The sequence below is a fragment of the Geotrypetes seraphini genome, chromosome 8, assembly GCF_902459505.1.
Source record: "Geotrypetes seraphini chromosome 8, aGeoSer1.1, whole genome shotgun sequence".
Classification (NCBI taxonomy): Eukaryota; Metazoa; Chordata; class Amphibia; order Gymnophiona; family Dermophiidae; genus Geotrypetes; species Geotrypetes seraphini.
Genome location: NC_047091.1, coordinates 8,170,111 through 8,191,906, shown reverse-complemented (window position 1 = coordinate 8,191,906; position 21,796 = coordinate 8,170,111). Strand labels below are relative to the sequence as shown.

At 43.0% G+C, this 21,796-nt stretch overlaps 1 protein-coding gene across 1 annotated transcript in view; it reads left to right on the top strand.

The window, feature by feature from the left end:
* The window catches only part of YTHDF2 (YTH N6-methyladenosine RNA binding protein 2), a 45,052-nt gene that overhangs the window by 9,435 nt on the left and 13,821 nt on the right, over nt 1–21,796 (top strand). The window contains exons 4-5 of the mRNA XM_033956758.1: nt 3,649–5,229; nt 17,727–17,767. Of these exons, the coding sequence (XP_033812649.1) occupies nt 3,649–5,229; nt 17,727–17,741 (1,596 nt within the window). The 3' untranslated portion in view covers nt 17,742–17,767. The remainder of the gene's footprint in view (nt 1–3,648; nt 5,230–17,726; nt 17,768–21,796) is intronic.

Here is a 21,796-nt window from a genome sequence, read left to right as displayed (position 1 = left end):
GGCAGATAAAAAGACCTGTATGATCATCCAGTCTGCCCAATGAAAAAAACTTATAGCATATGATGCAATATAACATATATTCTTGGGTGGTTTGGGTTTTTTTTTCCTTGCGTTTTAAGTACAAACCATAGACATCTGCCTGACTTTAGACAAACTCCACAGCTATTGGAGTTGCTGTCATAAACACACTCCAGTTCATCTAGCCATAATTGTTTCTGACTGTAAAAGTCTGCCTGGCATTGGCCTTATTGAGCTGCTGCCTAAGTACTATTAAGTTTTGTTTTGATTCCATTCTCTCTTCATATAGGAATCCTTTGTATTTATAATATGTATTTTTGATTTTGTTACTGATTTCATCTCTCTCACCTCTCATGAAAGGGCATTCCAGACATCTACCACCTTCTCCATGAAATAGTACTTCCTGACATTTACTCCTAAGTCAACCCCCATCTGCAGCCTTAATTCAAGTCCTTTAGTTCTTCCACTTACCTTTTCTTAGAAAAGATTTGTTTGAATATTAATATTTTTCAAATATTTAAATGGCTGTATCCTTATCACTCTTATCCATCAGTTCAAGCTACTTCTCATAAATCTTTTGGGCCAAACCCCATATTGTTTTTGTTACTTTTCATTGATCATGTCAGTTTTTTTACATCCTTAGTGAGATATTGCTTCCAAACTGAACACAGTACTCCAAATGGGACCTCAAACAATGACTTGTATAAGAGCATCAACATCTCATTTCCTTCTGTCTATGGCCACCCCCTTGTCACATTATTTTGTCGCCTTCACTGTCATACCAAGGTCCCTCTTCTCGGTTGTGCTCATCAGTCTTTCACCTCCAATTTGGTATGTATCCTATTTATCACCATCCTGTCATCTGTCGGTCAACCAGTTTTGCTGTAGTTAAACTGTGAGGTTTTACTCAGGTTTATTAAATATCAATAGATATAGGAAGAATCCAGCGTTTCCTTGTTAAGACTGTAACAAATGCATTTCTAATTTCTTGCCACCACATTGCTACTTTGACATAACATGACCAAATGCAAAGTTGACATAGGCTTTGTTATACATACATTGCTAGAATGAAGCTTATGTTTGGTAACAAAATGGGTCTGTTTAGTAGCTCAATATGTCACATAAAAGACTAGCTCCCATTAAGAACATAAGAATAGCCTTACTGGGTCAGACCAGTGGTCCATCTAGGCCAATTCAGGTCACAAGTATCTGGCAAAACCCAAATAGTAGCAACATGCCAATGTCACCGAGCCAGGGCAAGTAGTAGCAATAGGTAGACATGGACTTTTCCTCCAGGAACTTGTCCAAACCTTTTTTTAAACCAGCTATGTTAACTGCTCTTACCTCATCCTCTGGCAGTGCATTGCAGAGAGCTTAACTATTATCTGGGTGAAAAAATATTGCCTCCTGTTGGTTTTAAAAGTATTTCCCTTTGAGTGTCTCCTAGTCTTTGTAATTCTGGAACTTGTACCTCCAAATGAACAAAGGCCTGGGCTGGTCTAGAGTGAGGCTACCAAAATGGTGCAGGATCTAAATTATAAGGCACAAGATGGGACTAAAGAGCAAAATATATACACACTAGAGGAGAGGCAGTGGTATGATAAGAAGGTAATGGACAAGTGCAGGGCATCAGTAGTGGCAAAGAAGTAAGGGAAAGGCTGAGTATTGACTGACATCTAGTTTGAGATGGGGTGGAATGGATGGACCTAATTGTCCTCACCAATTGTCATATTTTGTAGCAGTAGGCTGAAGAAAAGTGACTCCGTTAAGAGATGATTCTATTAATTAATCTTCTGCAACTGGGCAGACTATATGGATTGGTTGGTCCTCTTCTGCCATCATTTACTATTTTAGTTAGCTCACACCATTCCATCTGTAGAAAGTTACATGCAGATACAGCAGGTATTTCCTGTTCCAGAGGGTTTATAAGCTCAACATACAAAAAATTACATTTTTGGTCAGTATACTCCTACTGGTTTTTGTATAGCTGCCCCTGTAATGAATAAGAGATTTTATGTGGAGCTACTTCAAAGGGTTATGCTTTCCAGTATCTACCATTTGGGATATTTTCCAAGGACCAGTTGTAGTAAATCTTATTGCTAGAAGTTACTACAAGCATCACTTGTTCTCCTTCAATCCAGGAGACTACCTGTAAAGCACGCTCTTTCTGTATTTAAAAAAACCAACAACCCCAAAACAAAACCCTCTGCTGAAGATAAGAACCCATGGATGTGTGTATCTCTGAGCCCAAGGTCCCTCAGCAAAGGGGACTAGAGTGCATTTTCAGAAAAAAGTTGGATGCTGTAGGTATGGTGGAGAAGTTCTGTTGTGTGTGGTGTCCAGAAATACAGCTCATTAGGTAGGTAAAGGGACTGAATAGAAGCCATCTGAAGTACTTCAGTCTAGAACAGGGGTTCTCAACCCAGTCCTTCAGACATACCTAACTAGTCAGGTTTTCAGGATTCTTGTAATGAATATGAATGAGATAAACTTGCATACAAATTTATCTCGTGCATATTCATTTTGGGTATGCTGAAATCCTGACTGGGTTGAGAGCCCCTTTTGTAGATCAGTGTGCCACGAGGTTAATAAATATATAAACTCTCTCTCCCTTAAGGTTTAAATATGTAGCTGGTAAATATTTTAGGATTTGTTGTAGTTTGCTAAAAGACTGGTTAATTCTTAATTCGGAATATGCACACAGATATCCAGGAAGCATTGTATATCCAATTTTCTCAATTTTGGGGCACAAAGCAAATATTTGGGACATAAGCCAAATTTAAATGTGGTAGTAAGTAGGGATGATAAGCCACATAGACCCGGATTCTCTAAATGGCGCCATTGGCGGCCACTTTAAAATCGACTGCCGGTCGCATGTCAATCATGCGACTGTGCTGTTTAGAGAATCACGCCTCTGGCAAAGGTAGACGCCAGAAATGTAGGCTAGGGTTTTCAAGGCCAACATTTCCAGCACCTAACTTTGGCATGAATCATACCTATGGAGGTGCTTTTTTGGTGCCTAATCTGGTGCTAGCCATGCCTTCAGTGGTGTTGGGTGCCATAATGCACCGGGAGGCGCCTTGAAAATCATTTTAAAGCGTCATTTAAATGGCGTTTTTCACCTAGGTGCTGGTAGGGAGCCTACTGCCGCCTAAGTTAAGGCGACTTTTATAGAATATGGGCCAAAGTTCCTTGTCCTGCCAATATGAAGAGATTAAGTAACACATTGTTCAGCCACAGTTCCATCTTTTTTCTTGCCTTCTGTTGTGAGGGGAGTATCAAAATCAACAGTAGTTCTGGAGTTTGTCATAAATACTGAACATGAATTGTTTTGGTGGTATCTCTCTTTGCTGGAAACTGCATTTTCTGTTTGAGCCCTGTTGAATGTGTTGACTGTAGGTGAAGGGAAAAAACTTTGAAAGGCCTCCTTGTTCTATTCTTTCTTCAGGAAGGTTCTGTCTTTGAAAGATGTTTGATCTTTCATAGGATAATTTGCATTTCAAATCATTGTGTTCAAGGTCCACTGTTTGAATGTATTTGAATTTTCAGATGAGAGAACAGAATATAATTTTATTTTAGAGCATTAGTTGTTTTATTGATTATACTCTCTTTTTTCATACCTCTTTGCAGAATAGTGCATATACTGCAATGTCTGACTCCTACTTGCCAAGTTACTACAGCCCATCCATTGGATTCTCCTATTTAAGTGAGGCTGCCTGGTCTACGGGTGGTGACCCACCTATGCCCTACTTGACGACCTCTTATGGACAGCTAAGCAATGGTGAACCTCATTTCCTCCCAGATGCAATGTTTGGCCAGCCTGGGGCCTTAGGTAGCACTCCTTTTCTTGGGCAGGCTGGCTTCAACTTCTTTCCAAGTGGGATTGACTTTTCAGCATGGGGGCCAAACAGCTCTCAGGGACAGTCCACCCAAAACTCCGGATATAGCAGCAATTATGCATATGCTCCTAGCTCACTGGGAGGAGCCATGATTGATGGACAGTCTGCCTTTGCCAATGAAAGTCTCAACAAGGCTCCTGGAATGAATACTATTGATCAAGGAATGGCAGCACTTAAGCTGGGGAGCACTGATGTATCCAACAATGTCCCCAAAGTTGTTGGTTCTGCAGTTGGTAGTGGATCAATCGCCAGTAATATTGTAGCATCCAACAGTTTGCCCCCAGCTACTATTGCTCCTCCAAAGCCAGCTTCTTGGGCAGATATTGCAAGCAAACCAGCAAAACAGCAGCCCAAGCTGAAGACCAAGAATGGTATTGCAGGTTCAAGTCTGCCCCCACCAATAAAACATAATATGGATATTGGAACTTGGGATAATAAGGGGCCTGTGGCTAAAGCTCCACCACATACTTTAGTTCAAAATGTGGGCCAACAACCAACTCAACTTTCCCCGCAGACAGTCGGCCCACAAATAAGTAATAATCAACCTGTGCTACAGGTCTCTGCTGGGCAGCAGCAACAGCTGCCCCCTGCACCACCACAACCAACGCAGCTGCCAGTGCAGCAGCAGCAGGCCCAGCCCGCCCGTTGGGTAGCGCCTCGTAACCGTGGCAATGGGTTTGGGCAGAATGGGGTGGATGGTAATGGGGTGGGACAGTCTCAACCCAGTTCCAATTCTGTTCCCTCTGAACCACACCCTGTCTTGGAGAAGTTGAGGTCCATTAATAACTACAACCCGAAAGATTTTGATTGGAACCCAAAACATGGGCGTGTTTTCATAATCAAGAGCTATTCAGAGGACGATATCCACCGCTCTATTAAGTACAACATCTGGTGCAGCACAGAGCATGGCAACAAGAGACTGGATGCGGCATACCGCTCCATGAACGGAAAGGGTCCTGTGTATTTACTGTTCAGCGTCAACGGCAGTGGTCACTTCTGTGGGGTGGCAGAAATGAAATCTGCTGTGGACTACAACACGTGTGCCGGTGTGTGGTCCCAGGACAAATGGAAGGGACGTTTTGATGTCAGGTGGATTTTTGTGAAAGACGTTCCCAACAGTCAGCTGCGACACATCCGCCTAGAGAACAACGAGAACAAACCGGTGACCAACTCCAGGGACACTCAGGAGGTGCCTCTGGAAAAAGCCAAGCAGGTGTTGAAAATAATCGCCAGCTACAAGCACACCACCTCTATCTTTGATGACTTCTCACACTATGAGAAACGCCAGGAAGAGGAGGACAATGTCAGAAAGGTAACTAATATCCTTAACATTAACCTCTTCTACAGCCATTCTGTGAGAAGTCTATTCTTGAGTTATTTATGCATAGGTTACTTGGTAAATTTACTTCTGCATAATACTTGTTTGTAAAACTGATGACTCTTTTTTTTTGTTTTGTTTGTTTGTTTGCATTACTTCATGAGGTAAAGGTTTATAGACTTATATTTTTCACACTTTCAATGTGACTGTTAATTAAACTCGGTCATAAGGCAAGTAAACAGTGATCCTGATCCACAAACTACCTGGCTCTAATCTGGTTTTATAGTAGAAATACAAGGCTGGAAAACTATGTTTAGAAAACTCAGGTACCAGTCTAAAGTTTATTGTTATGCTGTCTCTTTTTTTTTTTTTTTTGGGGGGGGGGGGTCAGTTTAGTTTTGCCTTTTTATATGTGGGCTTTTTTTTTTTGTGCTTCTCTGAATTCTGGGCACCAGATGCCAAAACGAGAACCAAGACACCTGGCTTCTGGGATTTTTCAGCTCTGTAGAGGGAGACATGGAACGGGCCTCCTTTGAGCTATAGCCCAAACACCACAGTATATAACACATTGAGCCTGCTTTCAAAACTACCTATGTTTTCCCCTTATTTTATGTTTATGAAAAATGTAATAGACTGCTCATCCAGGCATACCTTCTTTCAGTGTATTTTCTCACATCTTAATTGATCCAGATACTATAGCAAAATTACTTGGGCAAGGGGGCGCACATGACTGCTTCTTTCCGAATGCTCTAACAAGGATCCAGAGTCTGGCTACTATGTGAGAAATAGCTGAAGAACTACCTGTGTAGGTGCCCAGAGAGCTGTGTCTAGTCTCAGGAATTCAGCCCAGGGCCTTCATCTGGAAGTAATACAGCACTTGCTAGTGCATCCCTAGACAGGCGGTTATGTTTTGGTTTGTATTTAAGATCTCTGAAGCAATAGCTTTAATTACATTTTCAAAATATCCACTTTATTTTTTGTTGGATTTCATTTTCTCTCTTCCTGTTTTGATCTTAATATCTTATTTTATACCTTAAGGCCACTATTTTTTTTAAATTCCTTTCCTGAGGGCATCCTAATCTTTTGTTGTACGGCATCTTTCCCTTCTGTCCAGCCAGCGCCCAGACATTCACCCTTGGACTTTTTTCATGCGTTTTGGTCCTGCCCGAAAATTAAACGGTTTTGAAGAACTATTCTAGCTTATCTAGAGTGCATCCTCCATCGTGTCATCCCGATGTACGTTTCTTAATGCACAGGGGTTTTAGGACCTTAGTTTAGCAGAAACACTGTTGGAAAAGGCTTTGGTAGGGGCTGTATCTCATGCCTATGCAAGGACTTATTGGCAAGAGAGGCTCCAACAGACCCTCATAAGGGAAAAGTTGTTGGGGAAAAAATATCAACCCAGGCCAGGCAGTGGACAGTTATCTATAAGTGTCTATTTAGAGGTACTTAGTGAACTTGATTGAAAATGGATATAAACTTTATTATATGTGGTATTATACCCCTTACAGGCTATAATGGTTTTATGGGTCTGGCTGCTGGGGAGTTTTTGGACCTGCCCTGTGATACACCTCTATTGGCAAGAGGTGGGATAACTGTTGGTCAGGATAACAGACCGTTATTGTCCTTTATTAATGGAATGTCTCTTAAACAAGCCAGGTCTGGGATTTCCAGCCTCGGAGTCAAGATTAGCGGCCTTTGTATTTGCTATGGCACGTTCAGCAATAGCTACTTGCTGGAAGAAGGCCCAGATGCCTAGTCTATTGTGGGTTCAACATAAATTGGTTTACTTGCATCTTATGGCTAAACTCACTGCCCTTCGACACAATAATAACAGCAGGACACATTTATGATCTGAGGACCAAACATGGAGTGGCTCCAGGAGTTAACTTTAACATCTGGAGCCACTCCCTGAATGGTCCTCAGATCATAAATGTGTCCTGCTTTTTCTATATTGACTCAATGGATATCCGTTTGCATCTTGAATCATTGGGGGGGGGGGGGTTGATTAGGGGGGAAGGAGAGGAGAGGAAAGGGAGTTTGCCTTTTGGAAATTAGAGTTCTACTGTATAGCGTCTTTACATAAGAACATAAGAATTGCCGCTGCTGGGTCAGACCAGTGGTCCATCGTACCCAGCAGTCTGCTCCCACGTCGGCCCTTAGGTCAAAGACCAGTGCCCTAACTGAGTCTAACCTTATCTGCATACATTCTGGTACAGTAGATACTTGTCTACCTTTGTCTTGAATCCCTGGAGGGTGTTTTCCCCTATAACAGCCTCCAGAAGAGCGTTCCAGTTTTCCACCACTCTCTGGGTGAAGAAGAACTTCCTTACGTTTGTATGGAATATATCCCCTTTTAAATTTAGAGTGCCCTCTCATTATCTCTACCTTGCAGAGGGTGAACAACCTGTCTTTATCTACTTAGTCTATTTCTTTCATTATCTTGAATGTTTTGATCATGCCCCTCTATGCTTGTTTTTTTACTTGTGATGTTCTGATATTGCTATATTTGTACTATTTTTATGTTGTACCCTTTAATAAAGAAAAAAACCCCCAAATGGTTGGAGTGGAGCCATGAACTTATTAAGTTGCAAACCTTTAAAGAGCTTCATTGCATAGGATCCTTGATAGAGGAAAGGACACAAAGGGAGCTGAGATGTGGAATAGTGTGGAAAAATCCTTTGGGCTCTTTGGGAAAAGGTCTGATTTTTTTGTTTTAGCATTTCTTAAAATATCCAGGGGCCTTTTTTTCCTAAGTTTATTGTAAGCAACTAGCTTAGTTTTTACCATGCACCAGACTTCAGCATGCATCTGTACTGATATCTGCTGCACTATTAGAGAAGCCAGTGTGATGAGAATTCTATACTATCCGCTTTTCTGCCCGAGTAAGTGAGAGCTGGATGTGTCAGATGGTTGGAGGAGTGCCTGGCTGCGATAGCATAAAGGTTGTTATGGTGTGCTACTGGCAATCCATTAATGCAGTCAGTGCTTTTGAAGATCTCTTTTTAACTCTCAGTAAGGATGTACTTTTTCTAATTTTTAAAATTTTTGAACTGCTGTTTTCTATGGAAACTTAACTACCTTCTAGAAACTTTACATATATCTGAATTCTAAACTTTGGATCTAGCTAGGTACTTGTGACCTGGGTTGACCACTGTAGGAAACAGGATTCTGGGCCTGATGGACCTTCAGTCTATACCATTATGGCAATTCTTATGTTCTTTCCTTTCCCTGTTTTAGGGGGTGTACTTTGTGTTTTCACACCTATACACGTTGTGTGTATTACAAGCGAGAACTTCATGCTTAAACAGGAATATATTGGGTTTAACTGTACTATCTTATTTCAGTATTTGGGATGTACTGGGCATTGAATTCTAGAGGTACCTAAAATTTGGGCTTTATTGCTACTTCAGGTTCAGTAGATTAGTTCAGGCTTGGAAAAACCCATATGCACTGCCAGTCTGGGGCTGAGGTAAAATAACCATCTCCAGAGGCCCAAGCCCATGTTGAGAATGGTTGGAGAGCAAGAAACCCCAATTACGTTGTCCAAGCCCCTCCTCCATCCATCTCTGGGACTTATCTGAGGGCAATATCTGGTGGTCCAGTGTTGAGGAATAGGAGCGGCTCCTCTCTGCTCCCATTCAATCTCGCACCAGTTTCAAAATGGCATCGTTGTCCCCTAGCAATAATCTTGTGATATAACTGCTAGGGCTCAGCGTTCCATATAAGGGCAATTGGATCTTATTCTAAGATATTCTCTCCTTTTTTCTTTTTGGTCCTAGTATGATTTTGTATACTTCATTGGATTAAGGCTGCTTTTTTAAATCACTTTCTTGATTGCATACTGAACCAAGTATACTATCCAGAGCTGCATGTCTCTTCTGCTCATAGGAATCATAATAGTATTCAATTCCTCATACAGAAGGTTGATTCCTAGCAGAAGTACCATGAGACTACTATTTAGGAATCAGCAATAACCATTTTGAACCTGAAGCGGGAGTGGAGAGGGACCACTTCCACTTCTTGCCACAGAACCACCAGGTCTTGCCTCCAGATAAGAATAAAATAGGTGGAAGGTCCGGGATGGGGTGGATTGGGGATGTGTGGGAAGGGCTGTACATACTGGGAGAAATTTGACAGGCGGTAGGAAGGATTCAAATAATGTGGTCCAGGGTGTGAGGAGATTTGGGAGAGCTGGTTGGGGGGCTGGAATGCAGGAATGGTGGTAATACTATGGTATCCTCCCTCCCTTTATCCCTCTTTCTTGGAATTCCTCAAACCCTAATATCACCAGATCCTCCCACAAATTAAAACTATCCTTCCCCTCACTAAAAGGCATTTCCCACACAGGAAAGCTAGGGATCTCCCTCCACTTCAAAATCACTGAGCTCTGGAACAACCTTACCTCCCCTCTTCGGAACTTGAGCTCTCTCCAAGTTTTCCGCAAACATCTGAAAACCTGGCTTTTCTCAAAAAATGTAAGTCTCCCTCCAACTTAGGAATCAAGGAAACTCTTATATCTTGGCATCCCAAGTCCTCTAAATTTTCTTCACACTTCTACCTCTAACCCTCTGTTGTAGTTCTTTCCTATTTCTCCTACTGTAAACCACGTCGAGCTCTACGAACGTGGAGATGATGCGGTATACAAACCTAAGGATTAGATTAGATTAATACTAAAGGTAGCTGGACTGTTAATCATTAATGCCTAAGGCCAATACTGCATACTCTCAATGCTATTGTCCTAAGTATGTAATGTGGTGCCTTGTGTTAGCTGTATGCTCTGTGCGGTAAATTCAGGGCATGCCGCCTACATTTTCAACATAAGTGTTGCACTTGCTGTATTTAAATTTTTGCATGCAAAACCCGACTGTACTTCCCTCATTTGTTGCTACTTTTGCTGATTTTATTCACTACTTGTAATGATGATTTACTTTTTCTTGAGTATTTTTGTGCCTCAAATGTGATTGAAAAAAAAGAAGTGTTTAAGCTCTGTGCTTTAATCTTAAGACCTTTTTTTTTTGCTTCTCCAATATTTTTGTAGAAATATAACCATATATTAATGCTCAGGTTAAACTCATCTAAATGTACATATACAGTTCATGGCCAACAAAGATTGTGTGGTGCACAGCATATATATTAGAAATAGTATCAAAAGTAAAGCTAAGGTGTGATTGCTTCCTAAACTGTGTCTAGTCAAGAAACATATGAGTTATCAATGTTTATAGGAGTGCAGATGGACTGGCTCCATAAATGTGCCTTCTATAACTGCATAATGAAAACTGGCTGTTTAACTGGCAGGCTAATGTAATAAGGTTGTGCTAAATCTGAAGTAAAGTAAAATCTTGTATTAAAATTGAAGTTATTTTAACTAGAGCAGGGGTTCTTAACCGGTGCTGCCCGAAAGAATTGAAACAGGCTGCGGAGACAAGTCTCGAAATCTGAGGCAAACTGTCCAAACTTTCTAGACAGTAATGGTAGTTAAGACAGTTATTGATAGTATAATACTGCTGTGATCTTAGCAACATGTTAGCTGCCAACAGCAACATATGAGGAAGTAGTTGCTAATGGACATGTGGTTTTAGATAGAAGGTATGATGGTTTTATTGACCAGTTAAAGGGGTGCGAGATCCCCTGAATGAGCACCATATCAGAGGATTGAATGTTTGAAAAGAGGGTAAATTGAGAGGGCACATGGGGGGTGCAGGAGTCTTTGAATCAGGACCATGGATTCACAAATTGAGTCCCATCTTCTGAAATCCCCAACTTGGGGATTTTAGGTCTTTGACTGCTTTTTCTCTCTCAACTTGATGACATCAATAAGAAATTAAACAAATCGTACGGTCAAGATTCAACACTAATCTGGAATTTTAAAAACCTGCTTCAAAATTTTGTAAGTTTGCTGGATCAGTTATTCTGTATACATAGAAACATGACAGCAGATAAAGGCCCATCCAGTCTGTCCATCCGCAGCATCCACTATCTCCTCCTCTCCCTGAAAGATCCCACATACCTGTCCCAAGCTTTCTTGAAGTCACAGTCTTTGTCTTTACCACCTCTACCAGAAACTATTCCACACATCTACCACCCTTTCTGTAAAAGTGTATTTCCTTAGCTATCGCCTCTTAATTTGATCCCATGCCCTCTCACTCTGGAGTTTTCTTTCAATTTGAAAGTGACTGACCTCATGCGTATTTGTGCCACATAGGTATTTAAATGTCACTATCATATCTTCCCTCTTCAGCCTTTCCTCCAATGTATGCATATTGATATCATTTAAGTCTGTCCTTAAACACCTTATAACGTAGACCACCAACCATTTTAGTAGCCTTCCTCTGGACCAACTCCAATCCTGTTCACTCATTTTGCTAAGCTGCTTCATCAGTTATTTTCACAACCTTTTGCACCAAGGTGGAATGAAAACATTGTACTAAACTTAGCTTAGATTGTCATCAGCTCCCTAGATTGATCAGGTCTTTCTAAGACATTCCTACCTAAAATTAATCACTTCTGTTGTTTGTAAGCTGTTGTGCCTTGTTTAAAGACCAATAAAATAGGCCTGTACAGTCTCAAAATCTTAGGTACAACAATTTTTTTTACTGCTTCTTTTAGAAAGGTCTCTGAACTTTAGAGGCTTCAGTTTTCTCCAAAACCACAATGGCAATTACCGTATATACTCAAATATAAACTGATCTGAATATAAACATGGGTAATCTTTTTTTCCTCCAAAAAAGGAGGAAAACAGGTTTGTTTGTTTATTTATCTCCCGCCCTTATCCAGGGCGAGTAACACTTTTACATACAAAGTAATACATTACATTTAACGTACAGATCACGTCAACACAACCATCACTTTAACCAAAATACACACATGCATACAAAGTATAAAAATACACGTAACATACAAATTGCTTCAACAGTAAGCATTGATATACATCAGAATATAAAAATGCCTATGATATACAGTCACTAGCATGACAAGTATCATTAAAACCAGTAAAACAAAACAGACCATGGAATACATTAGTGACCCGCACTCAACAGTCACCACTATTCCTCTCTCGAGCACTCTCATACCCCATATTTCATCGTACAGAACAAATATCTTTTCAATATTTTCTTAAAGTTCTGTTGACTCAAATATAAAGCGAGGTTAGAAATTTGGGTATGTGAATGTCATTTGTCATCCCCATCAGAATACTTGGCCTCAGTCACACTTGCAGAAAACAGAAAAAAAGACCAAACCCACAAATTAAAAGTACTCTTGTACATTACATTACATTACATTAGTGATTTCTATTCTGTCGTTACCTTGCGGTTCAAGGCGGATTACAAAAAGGATCTATCTGGCCATTTCCAGAGGAATTATAGAATAGTTAGGGAGTAGTCAACTTGGTTCATAGAGCTGAAGTGGTTCTTGTGGCGTTGGGTTGTTTTAGAGAGTAGGAGGCGTTAGGTTGGTTTCGATTGTTGAGTGTCAGGGATTTTTTAAATAGTATGGTTTTTATTTCTTTTCTAAATGTTCTGTAGTCAGGGGTCGTTATCAGCAAAGTGGAGAGTTGGCGGTCTAATCTCGCTGCTTGTGTGGCCAGGAGGCCATTATATAGTTTTTTCCGTTTGACTTTTATGATTGGGGGGGTATGTGAATGGAGCGTGGGTTCTCCTTTGTCTGGTTGAGGTGGTTCAGATTAGACGGTTATTTAGGTATATTGGGCTGTTTCCGTTCATGGTTTTAAATAGGAGACAGTAGAACTTGAATTGTATTCTTGCTTGAATTGTACACAAACAAAACCCTAATATGCCAGACTCTGCACACAGTACACCACAAGACATAGAAAGAAATGCATTTCTTCCTGAACAGTCCAAAATATAAAAACAGATGTAAATTTTTAAAGTTGACACATTTCAATTACTAAATTGAAAATAAAAACCATTTTCCTACCTTTATCTGGCGATTTTATTTTTCTGGTCATCTTGTTCCATCTGTGCTCTTAACTCTTTCCAAGGCCTCCTTATGCATTAGCTGTTTCTTTCCTCTCCTTCACTTTTTGCACTACATCCTTCTTTGGCACTGATTTTCATATTCAGTTTTTTTCCATTTATCTGCATCCATCTGAAATCTATTTTTCCAACTCTTCCCCTTCCCTCCGTCCATATGCATCATCTTTTTCCTCTCTTCCCCTTCCCTCTGTCCATGTGCATCATCTTTTCCTTCTCTTCCCCTTCCCTCTAGCTGTATGCCACCATCTCCTTCCTCTTGCTGCCCGCGGCTTCCCTTGCACCATTCCTTTGCTGTGTTTTACTCAAGTGGAAACAGGAAGTTGCTTCAGAGGGGGGTGGACTACGGCAAAAGTACAGAGGAGACCACCTTCTTAGGTACTCCTATCCACTACCCACTCCTCGCTGCCCCAGACCGACATTGCACTTACAGTCCTGATGCTCTGGAAGCAGATGCCAATGCTCTTTGCCGGGCTGAGGGTCTTGAGCATTTGCGCATGCTCAAGGCTTGCTGGATTCCCTTCGAGAATTCTGGAGAGGGTGGGAGCCAGCAGGCCTTGAGCATGCGCAGACGCTCAACACAGAGCGTTGGCTTCTGGAGTATTGGGTCTCTGTGAGGTCTAATCTAATCATCTATTTGTGCGTTGCTCATACCTACATACGCTCAAGGAGACTGTAAAGAGAGGAGAGAGGGGAGGTGGATAGGTAGGAGGGAGAGGAAGGGGAGAGAAAAAGAGGTAAGAGTGGAGGAAGGGGAAAGGGATAGAGGAGAGGGGAGGATAAAGGAGATTAAGTATCGAATAGATTAGTTTTCTTCGGAAGATGATGTGGCAAGGTTCAGTTCTGGTCCTTTCTGTAAGGCCAATCCAAGTTTTTACTCCTTGAAAGGTAAGCATGGAGTGGAAAACTCATTTATAGTGAAGATCTTTAGTGGATGGGAGATTTAGTAGCATCCGGTTGAGGGTTCTATGAGAAGTAGACCATGCTATTGAAAAGAGCTGGATGAATGGGGCTGCAAAGTTTGGTCTGGGTAGGGGGGAGTGGATAGTGGAGGATAGGACTGCCGGTCACGGGGGGGGGGGGGGGGGAGGGAGAAAACATCATCATTCAAAGGAGGCTCGAATATAAACCGAGAACCCCATTTTTGGGTTTATATTTGAGTATATATGGTATGTTTACAGTGCTAAGGAAGTAAAGCACTAAAATTTCAAGCATATTCAAAAAGACTTTGGCCTTATTTCTTTGCAAGTTCAGCCACTACCCCATCCTGCTTTCAAATGCTCTTCTGCACCTCCAGTGCTCATCAAGGACCTAGTGTAGCTACGTGATATACATTTCATTTATTCTTCATCCTGGTATACTACCCAACAGATTTCTAAGTAAATGCACATAGTTGGATTAACATAGGGGGTAATTCTGTACAGATGTCTAAAGCTAGATATATAAAGCGTATGCATTGAACACTAATTCTGTTATGGCTATTAAGTGCATAATTGTTATTTTTGAATACTAGCTTAAATCCACAGTTAAGTGCATAACTTTAGACACAAATACTTAATGCTAGCTCTGTGGCAGAAGTAGAGGAGTAGCCTAATGGTTAGCGCAATAGCCTGACTATTACTACAATTTATTACATTACATTAGTGATTTCTATTCCGCCAATACCTTGCGGTTCAAGGCGGATTACAAAAGAAGTTATCTGGCCATTTCTAGGGGAATTGAAGAGAAGAGCGAGTTGCTTCAGAGAATTGGGATAAGTCTTGTGGGGTTAGTTTGTCTTCAAAGATTTCTTGAATAGCATGGTTTTTATTTCTTTTCTTAATGATTTGTAGTCTTATTTCTATAGCGCTGAAAAGTGTATGTAGCGCTGTACATTTAATAGACTGTCCCTCTCAGAAAAGCTTACAATCTAATTTGGACAGACAGGCCATCTCGGGGTTGAGGAGTTTTCTGATAGAAGGAATGATTCAATGGGTATAGGTATCTGACAGTGAGTGGGAATTAAGAGTTGAAAGCAGCTTCAAAAAAGTGGGCTTTTGGCTTGGATTTGAATACTGCTAGAGACGCAGCAGGAAAGAAGGAATGGAGTCTGGAGTTGGCAGCAGGGAGAAGGGTACAGATAAGAGGGACGTAGCCAATGAATGGAGTTCACCCGGGATGGGGGGGGGGGGAGAGAGCATAGAGATAGTGGGAGATTCAATTCCCTCTGCAGCTCTGTGACTCTGGGCAAGTCACTTAACCTTTCGTTGCCTTAGCTACAAAATGAGCACCTGTAAGAAAGGGGATGGGACTTGATATACCAGCCTTTCCATGGTTGCAGTCAAAGCGGTTATATATTATGTTCAGGTTCTACTTTGTTCCTGGGGCAATTGGGGGTTAAATGGCTGGAACATAAGAATACAGCAAGACAGAGCGGGAGAAAAATCCCCACAATGCAAACAAAAAGTGAACAAACCAATAGTGGAGACCTTCAAAGATGCAGGTGTGCTGATTTTATTTCCAAACTCTTATTTATTATGTGCGATGGCTCGATACACACGTGCTCAACCTAGGCCTGCCTCAAGAGCCTTGTTAATTGACGATGTCATTCGGAGTTGAACTTATCATGGAAAATCAACCTCAAAGTCAACACTTCTGAGATAAAGCTGAACTGTTAATTTTTTCACAATCATTGATGATGCAGCGGTGACCTTCAGGATCAGGGGAGGGGGGGGGGGGCATAGTAACATTTTGAAAGCATCTGCTTTGCTCAGGGCACAGTTTTGAAAAGCATGTAATGGTGAGCTCAACACAAACACTGATTTTGGATTTTCATAAGTATCTTGGGTTTATTTTGAGTAGTGGAAAGTCCACAAGTTAACACTTGCCTTAGAATAGTATCTGAGTATTCAGTTGGAAACTTTCCCCTTATGACCAAGTTGACAGGATAATACAGAAGTGCTGGATATGTTAAAAGTTAAATCTCTCAGCAAAATTTTCAATTCGTAATCTTACTGTTTTCAGTAACTTTATTAAAACCAACATTTTCTCTGTCATCATTTGATTAATATAATGGTAGGGCACTAACTATATCTGGAGACAGATCTGAAGAGCAAACTACCTCTTGCACCCAGTAGACAGGATGCCTCACAAGCCAATTGCTTGTCCCAAGCCTCTTGTGTAATACTCATAGAAATGAGAAGGCTAGGCATGTTCAGAGTTGGAGATATCACAAAGCCCTATCAAGATTCACTACCTCTGGACCAGCATGAGGTAGCTATTTAGTGGACATGCACCAGAAAGGTCATTCTAGCCAAGACCTTTTAAATAAAAAACCCTTTATTTCTAAAACTAGTGTTTCAGCCCTTTACATTAACGGGTGCTAGTAAAGCCTCCTTCCCTCACATGTCCCCTATTTTCAGCCCCAGCTCCAGCTCCAAACCCATTTTTACCCCCAGCCCCCTTCTCCCATCTTTTCCCTTTCAGCCCCAGCCCCCTTTTCTCACCAGCAGCATTTCCCCCTCCACTCCACTTCCCTGTGCAGTAGCAGCAGAAGCATACCCTCCCCCTCCATTTTCCTGTACAGCAGCAGCATTTGCCTCCCCCAACCCCCTCCCATTGCAGCAGCACCTCTTCCTTGCTCCCCCTGTCCCTCTTCCCTGCTCCCCCTGTCCAGCAGCACCTCTTCCGTACTCCCCCCTGCCCCTCTTCCCTGCTCCCCCTGTCCTGCAGCACCTCTTCCATGCTCCCCTGGCCCAGCAGCACCTCTTCCATGCTCCCCCTGTCCCTCTTCTCTGCTCCCCCTGTCCAGCAGCACCCCTTCCCTGCTCCCCCGGTCCAGCAGCTTCTCTTCCCTGCTCCCCCCCTCACTGCCTTCCATACTTTGTCCCTCCCGCACCCTTTAAAGCCAACCTGCCTGCCAGCCATCCCCCCTGTGCAGTAGAACCCTCTTCCCCCCCCCCGCCACTATTGCTGCCGTGCAGCTGACCCCACTGACCCTCCCACCGCGAGACGACCGTCAAACTTACTTGCTCCAGCAGCAGCCGCATCACACTAAAGACGCTGCTTCGCGGCCTTCCCATGCTCTGATTTCCTCTGCCGTATCTCTGATGACATCAGAGACGCCGGCAGAGGAAATCAGAGCATGGGAAGGCCGCGAAGCAGCGTCTTTAGTGTGATGTGGCCGCTGCTGGAGTCGGGAGGTTTCGGCGTCTCGCGGTGGGAGGGTCAATGGAGGTTCGTGTGCACCGGGGAAGGGGGAGATGACAACGATGGCGGCAAACTTACAGTGAGGGCCAGAGCCGGCAAGCCCGTTGCGAGAGAGAGATAATTTTATTTGGTAAGCGTGCATGCACACTCTGCCAACCATGGAACTACAGATCAGGCAACACGGGGTAAGAGTGCGCATGTGCACTTAGCATTTTATTATAGTAGATATTGCTTGGAAATTAGTACTTTTCTCCCCAGTTTTCTAGTCTGTTCGCTCTAACCTCTGTTTTTATTTTGTTTTGTTTTCAGGTGTTGAAGAATTAGATATCCTTGACAAAGGAAAATTAAAGGTAAATGGATCCATTTGTGTGAAGGAAAAGGAAGTCATTACTGTCTAATGTTAAAGTGGTTATTATATTGTCCATAAGATTTGGATCCTTTTAGCTGTAGTGGAATAACACTGTTAACCCAGGACAAGCAGGCAGCATCGTTTTATCGTTTTATTAAACTTGATATACCACCTTAGTTGCAGCACAATTCAAAGCAGTTTACAATAAAATACATCAATAAAATGAAATTAGAACGCCATTAAAAATAGTATAGTATAGTACATTCGTACAAAAGAAACAGGACTGTACAGCACATGAAGTTTCATATTCCATGGATACAAAAATGCATTCATGGTTATAAGAACTGCATAGAGATTTAGGTGTATCCTAAAAAGGGTCTAAAATAGAGAATGACACGGGGAAAAAATCTGTCACCGCCCCGTCCCCGGCCCACCGTCCCTTCACCGCCCTGTCACCACCATTCCCTTCACCGCCATCCCCTTCACCGCCCCGTCACCGTCACTGCCATCCCATGCCCCGTCACCGTCCCCGCAGCATCCATATAAGCCTTAGTACTGCAATATTTAGCTTATTCCTTTCTTATAAATCAAATTTCTGGTTGCTAAACTAGAGAAAGAGATGTTCAGCTGGCAGGGCTTTGTTTATAAATTTTTATCAACACAACTAATATACTACTTTATCCTAAAGCAAAAAATAAATAAATAAAGAGAATGTTTTTTTTCTACCTTTGTTGTCTAGTTTCTGCTTTTCACATCTTCTCATTCAATTCCTTCCATCCACTGTGTGTCTTCTCTCTGCGTCTTCCATTTGCTGTTACTGTGCCTCTCCCTTCACCCCCCCCCCAATTGGTCTAGCACCCATCTTCTTCCCTTCACTCCCCAATAGTCTGGCATCTGTCTTCTTCCCTTCCAGCGTCTTCTCCCCACTCTGTCTTCCACATTTCCCTTCAGGGTCTGTTCCTTTCTACCCTCTTTCAATGTATGTTCTATTCCTTTCTACCACCACCCTTCCCTCCCTCCTTCACCATCTGTTCCTTTCTACCACCCTTCAGCTCCTCTCGCGTGGCTTATCTATCTACCTCCCTCCCTCTTATTTTCGTGGCACGTTACAATGTAATTTGTACAAGCCGCTGGAGCCTGTGAGCTCGGTCCCTGTCCCATCCCCACAAACCATCTCGCTTCTGTGTTCCTATTTTCCCCATTTCTAATATCTCCCCTATGTATCTGGCATTGCCCCCCCCCCCCCGGGTCCATATACCATCCCCATGGCATGTCCCCTTTATGTCTTTGTCCCTATGCCCCATGCACATAATTTCCCCTCTTTCTGTTACCTTCCTGTGTCCAGATTTCCCCTATCTTCCTCTTCCATACCAGTGTGTCTCATCTTTTCAACCCCATCTAGCTTCTCTCCCTCTTTCTTCCCCCCCCCCTTGCTTCCAGCATCTGGCTCACCTGCCTGTCCTCCCCTTTCTTGCTGTGGGTTTCTTTCTTTCCCTCTTCATACCCTTAGCCCAGAATCTGTTTCCCTTTCACTCCCTCCTTCCTAGTGTGAGCCGGGAACATGCGCGGTCCAGCAGCCTCCACCCGCCCGATCGCAGCATTTAGCCAGCTCCCTCCCTCCTAGAGAATGACACGGTGGTGTTACCCGCGGCTAGCCGCAAGTAGCCGCAGATAACCTGCCGAAACGGGGAAAGAAAAATAGTAGTTGCTGCAGGGACGGGGACAAAGCCATTCACCGCCCCGTGGAACGGTGAATGGTCTTGTCTCCGCAGTGAGGCATCAAGGATTGCTCGGTCCAGCAGCCCCCTCCCGCCCGATTGCAGCATTTATCCAGCTCCCTCGTCACCTCACCTTATATGCCGAGTTTGCCAGCTTTCTTTTTCCCGAGCTGCACGCGTTCAAAAAGCCGCGCACGCGTGGCTGCGCAAGTTGATCAATCTTATCCTCTCCTGCAACTTCCTGTTTCCGGTTGCGTCAGAGGAGAAGATTGATCAACTCATGCAGCCGTGCGTGCGCGTCTTTTTGAACGCGTGCGGCTCGGGAAAAAGAAAGCCGGCAAACAGCATATAAGGTGAGGTGAGGAAGGGAGCTGGCTAAACGCTGCAATCTGGCGGGTGGGGGCTGCTGGACCGCGCAATCCTTGATGCCTCACTGCAGGGACAAGACCATTCACCGTTCCACGGGGCGGTGAATGGCCTTGTCCCTGTCCCTGCAGCAACTACTATTTTTCTTTTCGGCGGCTACTTGCGGCTAGCCGTGGGTAACAACCACCGTGTCATTCTCTAGTCTAAAATACAAATATTATTTCCTCTTTCTCAGTTAAAAAAAACCTTTAAACTGCTATAGAAGCAGCCAGTTCCCCCTCAACCATATTCTCACAGGTGGGCAACGTTGGCCACAGAGCCCGGTACGGACAGTGCTAAAGTTTACTTTCACTATTAAAAAAATTAAGTCTTGAAATTACGCTGATTGCCTGATGCCTCCCACCCAAAGTCAACTTGCGCTGACTCCCACCCAAAGTCAACTTGTGGGACCATCAGTAGTTAGTCTTCAGTGCAGCTAAGAAGCTGTGTTTTTTGGAGATCTTCCAAAGCGCCAAGAAACTTTTTTCTGCCTTCCCTCTTTCTTTTTTTCTTCAGTTTCCCTTTTTATTTAATTTCTAGTTACTTTCTTTGTTTTTTTTTTTTGAAGGGCTGTTTTTTCGGGTCTTCTCTCATCTAAGAGCATCAAACATTTTTTCAGCTCCGGTATCATGCTTGCCCTGGATCGGTAGCATGGAATGTTGCTGCTGCTTGAGTTTTGGCCAGGTACTAGGGATCTGGATTGGCTACAGTGAAAATGAACTACTGGACTTGATGGACCATTGGTCTAACCCATTAAGGCTATTTTTATGTCTTCTCACTTGACCCTTCCTGACCATTGAGTCCTTCAATCTTGCGACAGCAGTTTTTCCCTTCATGTCAAAGCCTTCTAGTGGCTTTAAGTGTGGTGCATGATGCAACAGGGCCAGTTTAGTCACTGATGCACATAATTAGTGTGTTCAGTGTCTGGATCCAGACCACTGTGCCAACAGTTGTCTGCACTGCTCCAAACTTCAGAAACAGTCACTAAAGGCTAGGCAGCTCTAGTTTGAAAAGTTATTTGGGACGTTAGGAGCATCGGGCATGTCCGCCACAGGCACCATCTTTGACATTGGTGCCTCGATCGACATCTGTTTCATCACCCAAACAGTCATCAGGTGATTTCACTAAAAAGACTAAGAAGCGTAGACATGCTTCCCCCTCCAAGAGAACATCAGCATAATCCCAGGCGTCCACACTGTTGACACACTTGAAAACACCAATGCTTAGCATCAAAGTCACCATCCTTACTGGTAATTTCCCTAGCAACAGCAGCAGATGAATCCAGAGACCAATGGGATAGCTCACATCTACCAGCAGGCGGAGATAGAGAAACTGATTAACAGGTGGTCCTATTGGCTGGCACTCCTCCTGTTGATTCAGTAATCTCTATCTCCCAGCAGGAAAAGGTCGCTATTCAACTAGCTCCTGAATTCTGGCTGTGGCTGGAACTTTATTTTCTCCTGTTGAGGTTTCTCTTCAGTGAGACTGCTATTCTGTTTCTCCTGTTGAGGTTTCTCTTCAGTGAGACTGCCATTCTGTTTCTCCTGTTGAGGTTTCTCTTCAGCGAGACTGCCATTCTGTTTCTCCTGTTGAGGTTTCTCTTCAGCGAGACTGCCATTCTGTTTCTCCTGTTGAGGTTTCTCTTCAGCGAGACTGCCATTCTGTTTCTCCTGTTGAGGTTTCTCTTCAGCGAGACTGCCATTCTGTTTCTCCTGTTGAGGTTTCTCTTCAGTGAGACTGCCATTCTGTTTCTCCTGTTGAGATTTTCTCTTCAGTGAGACAGGGGTGTCTGGCTGAACGGTGCCGGCTTTAGAGGTTACACTTGGGCCCCCCCTTGTCCCTGCCTCACCCTCCCTCCATTGCTAGAGGGTCTGACTGGGTCTCAATTTTTTTCTTCTTTCCCTTCT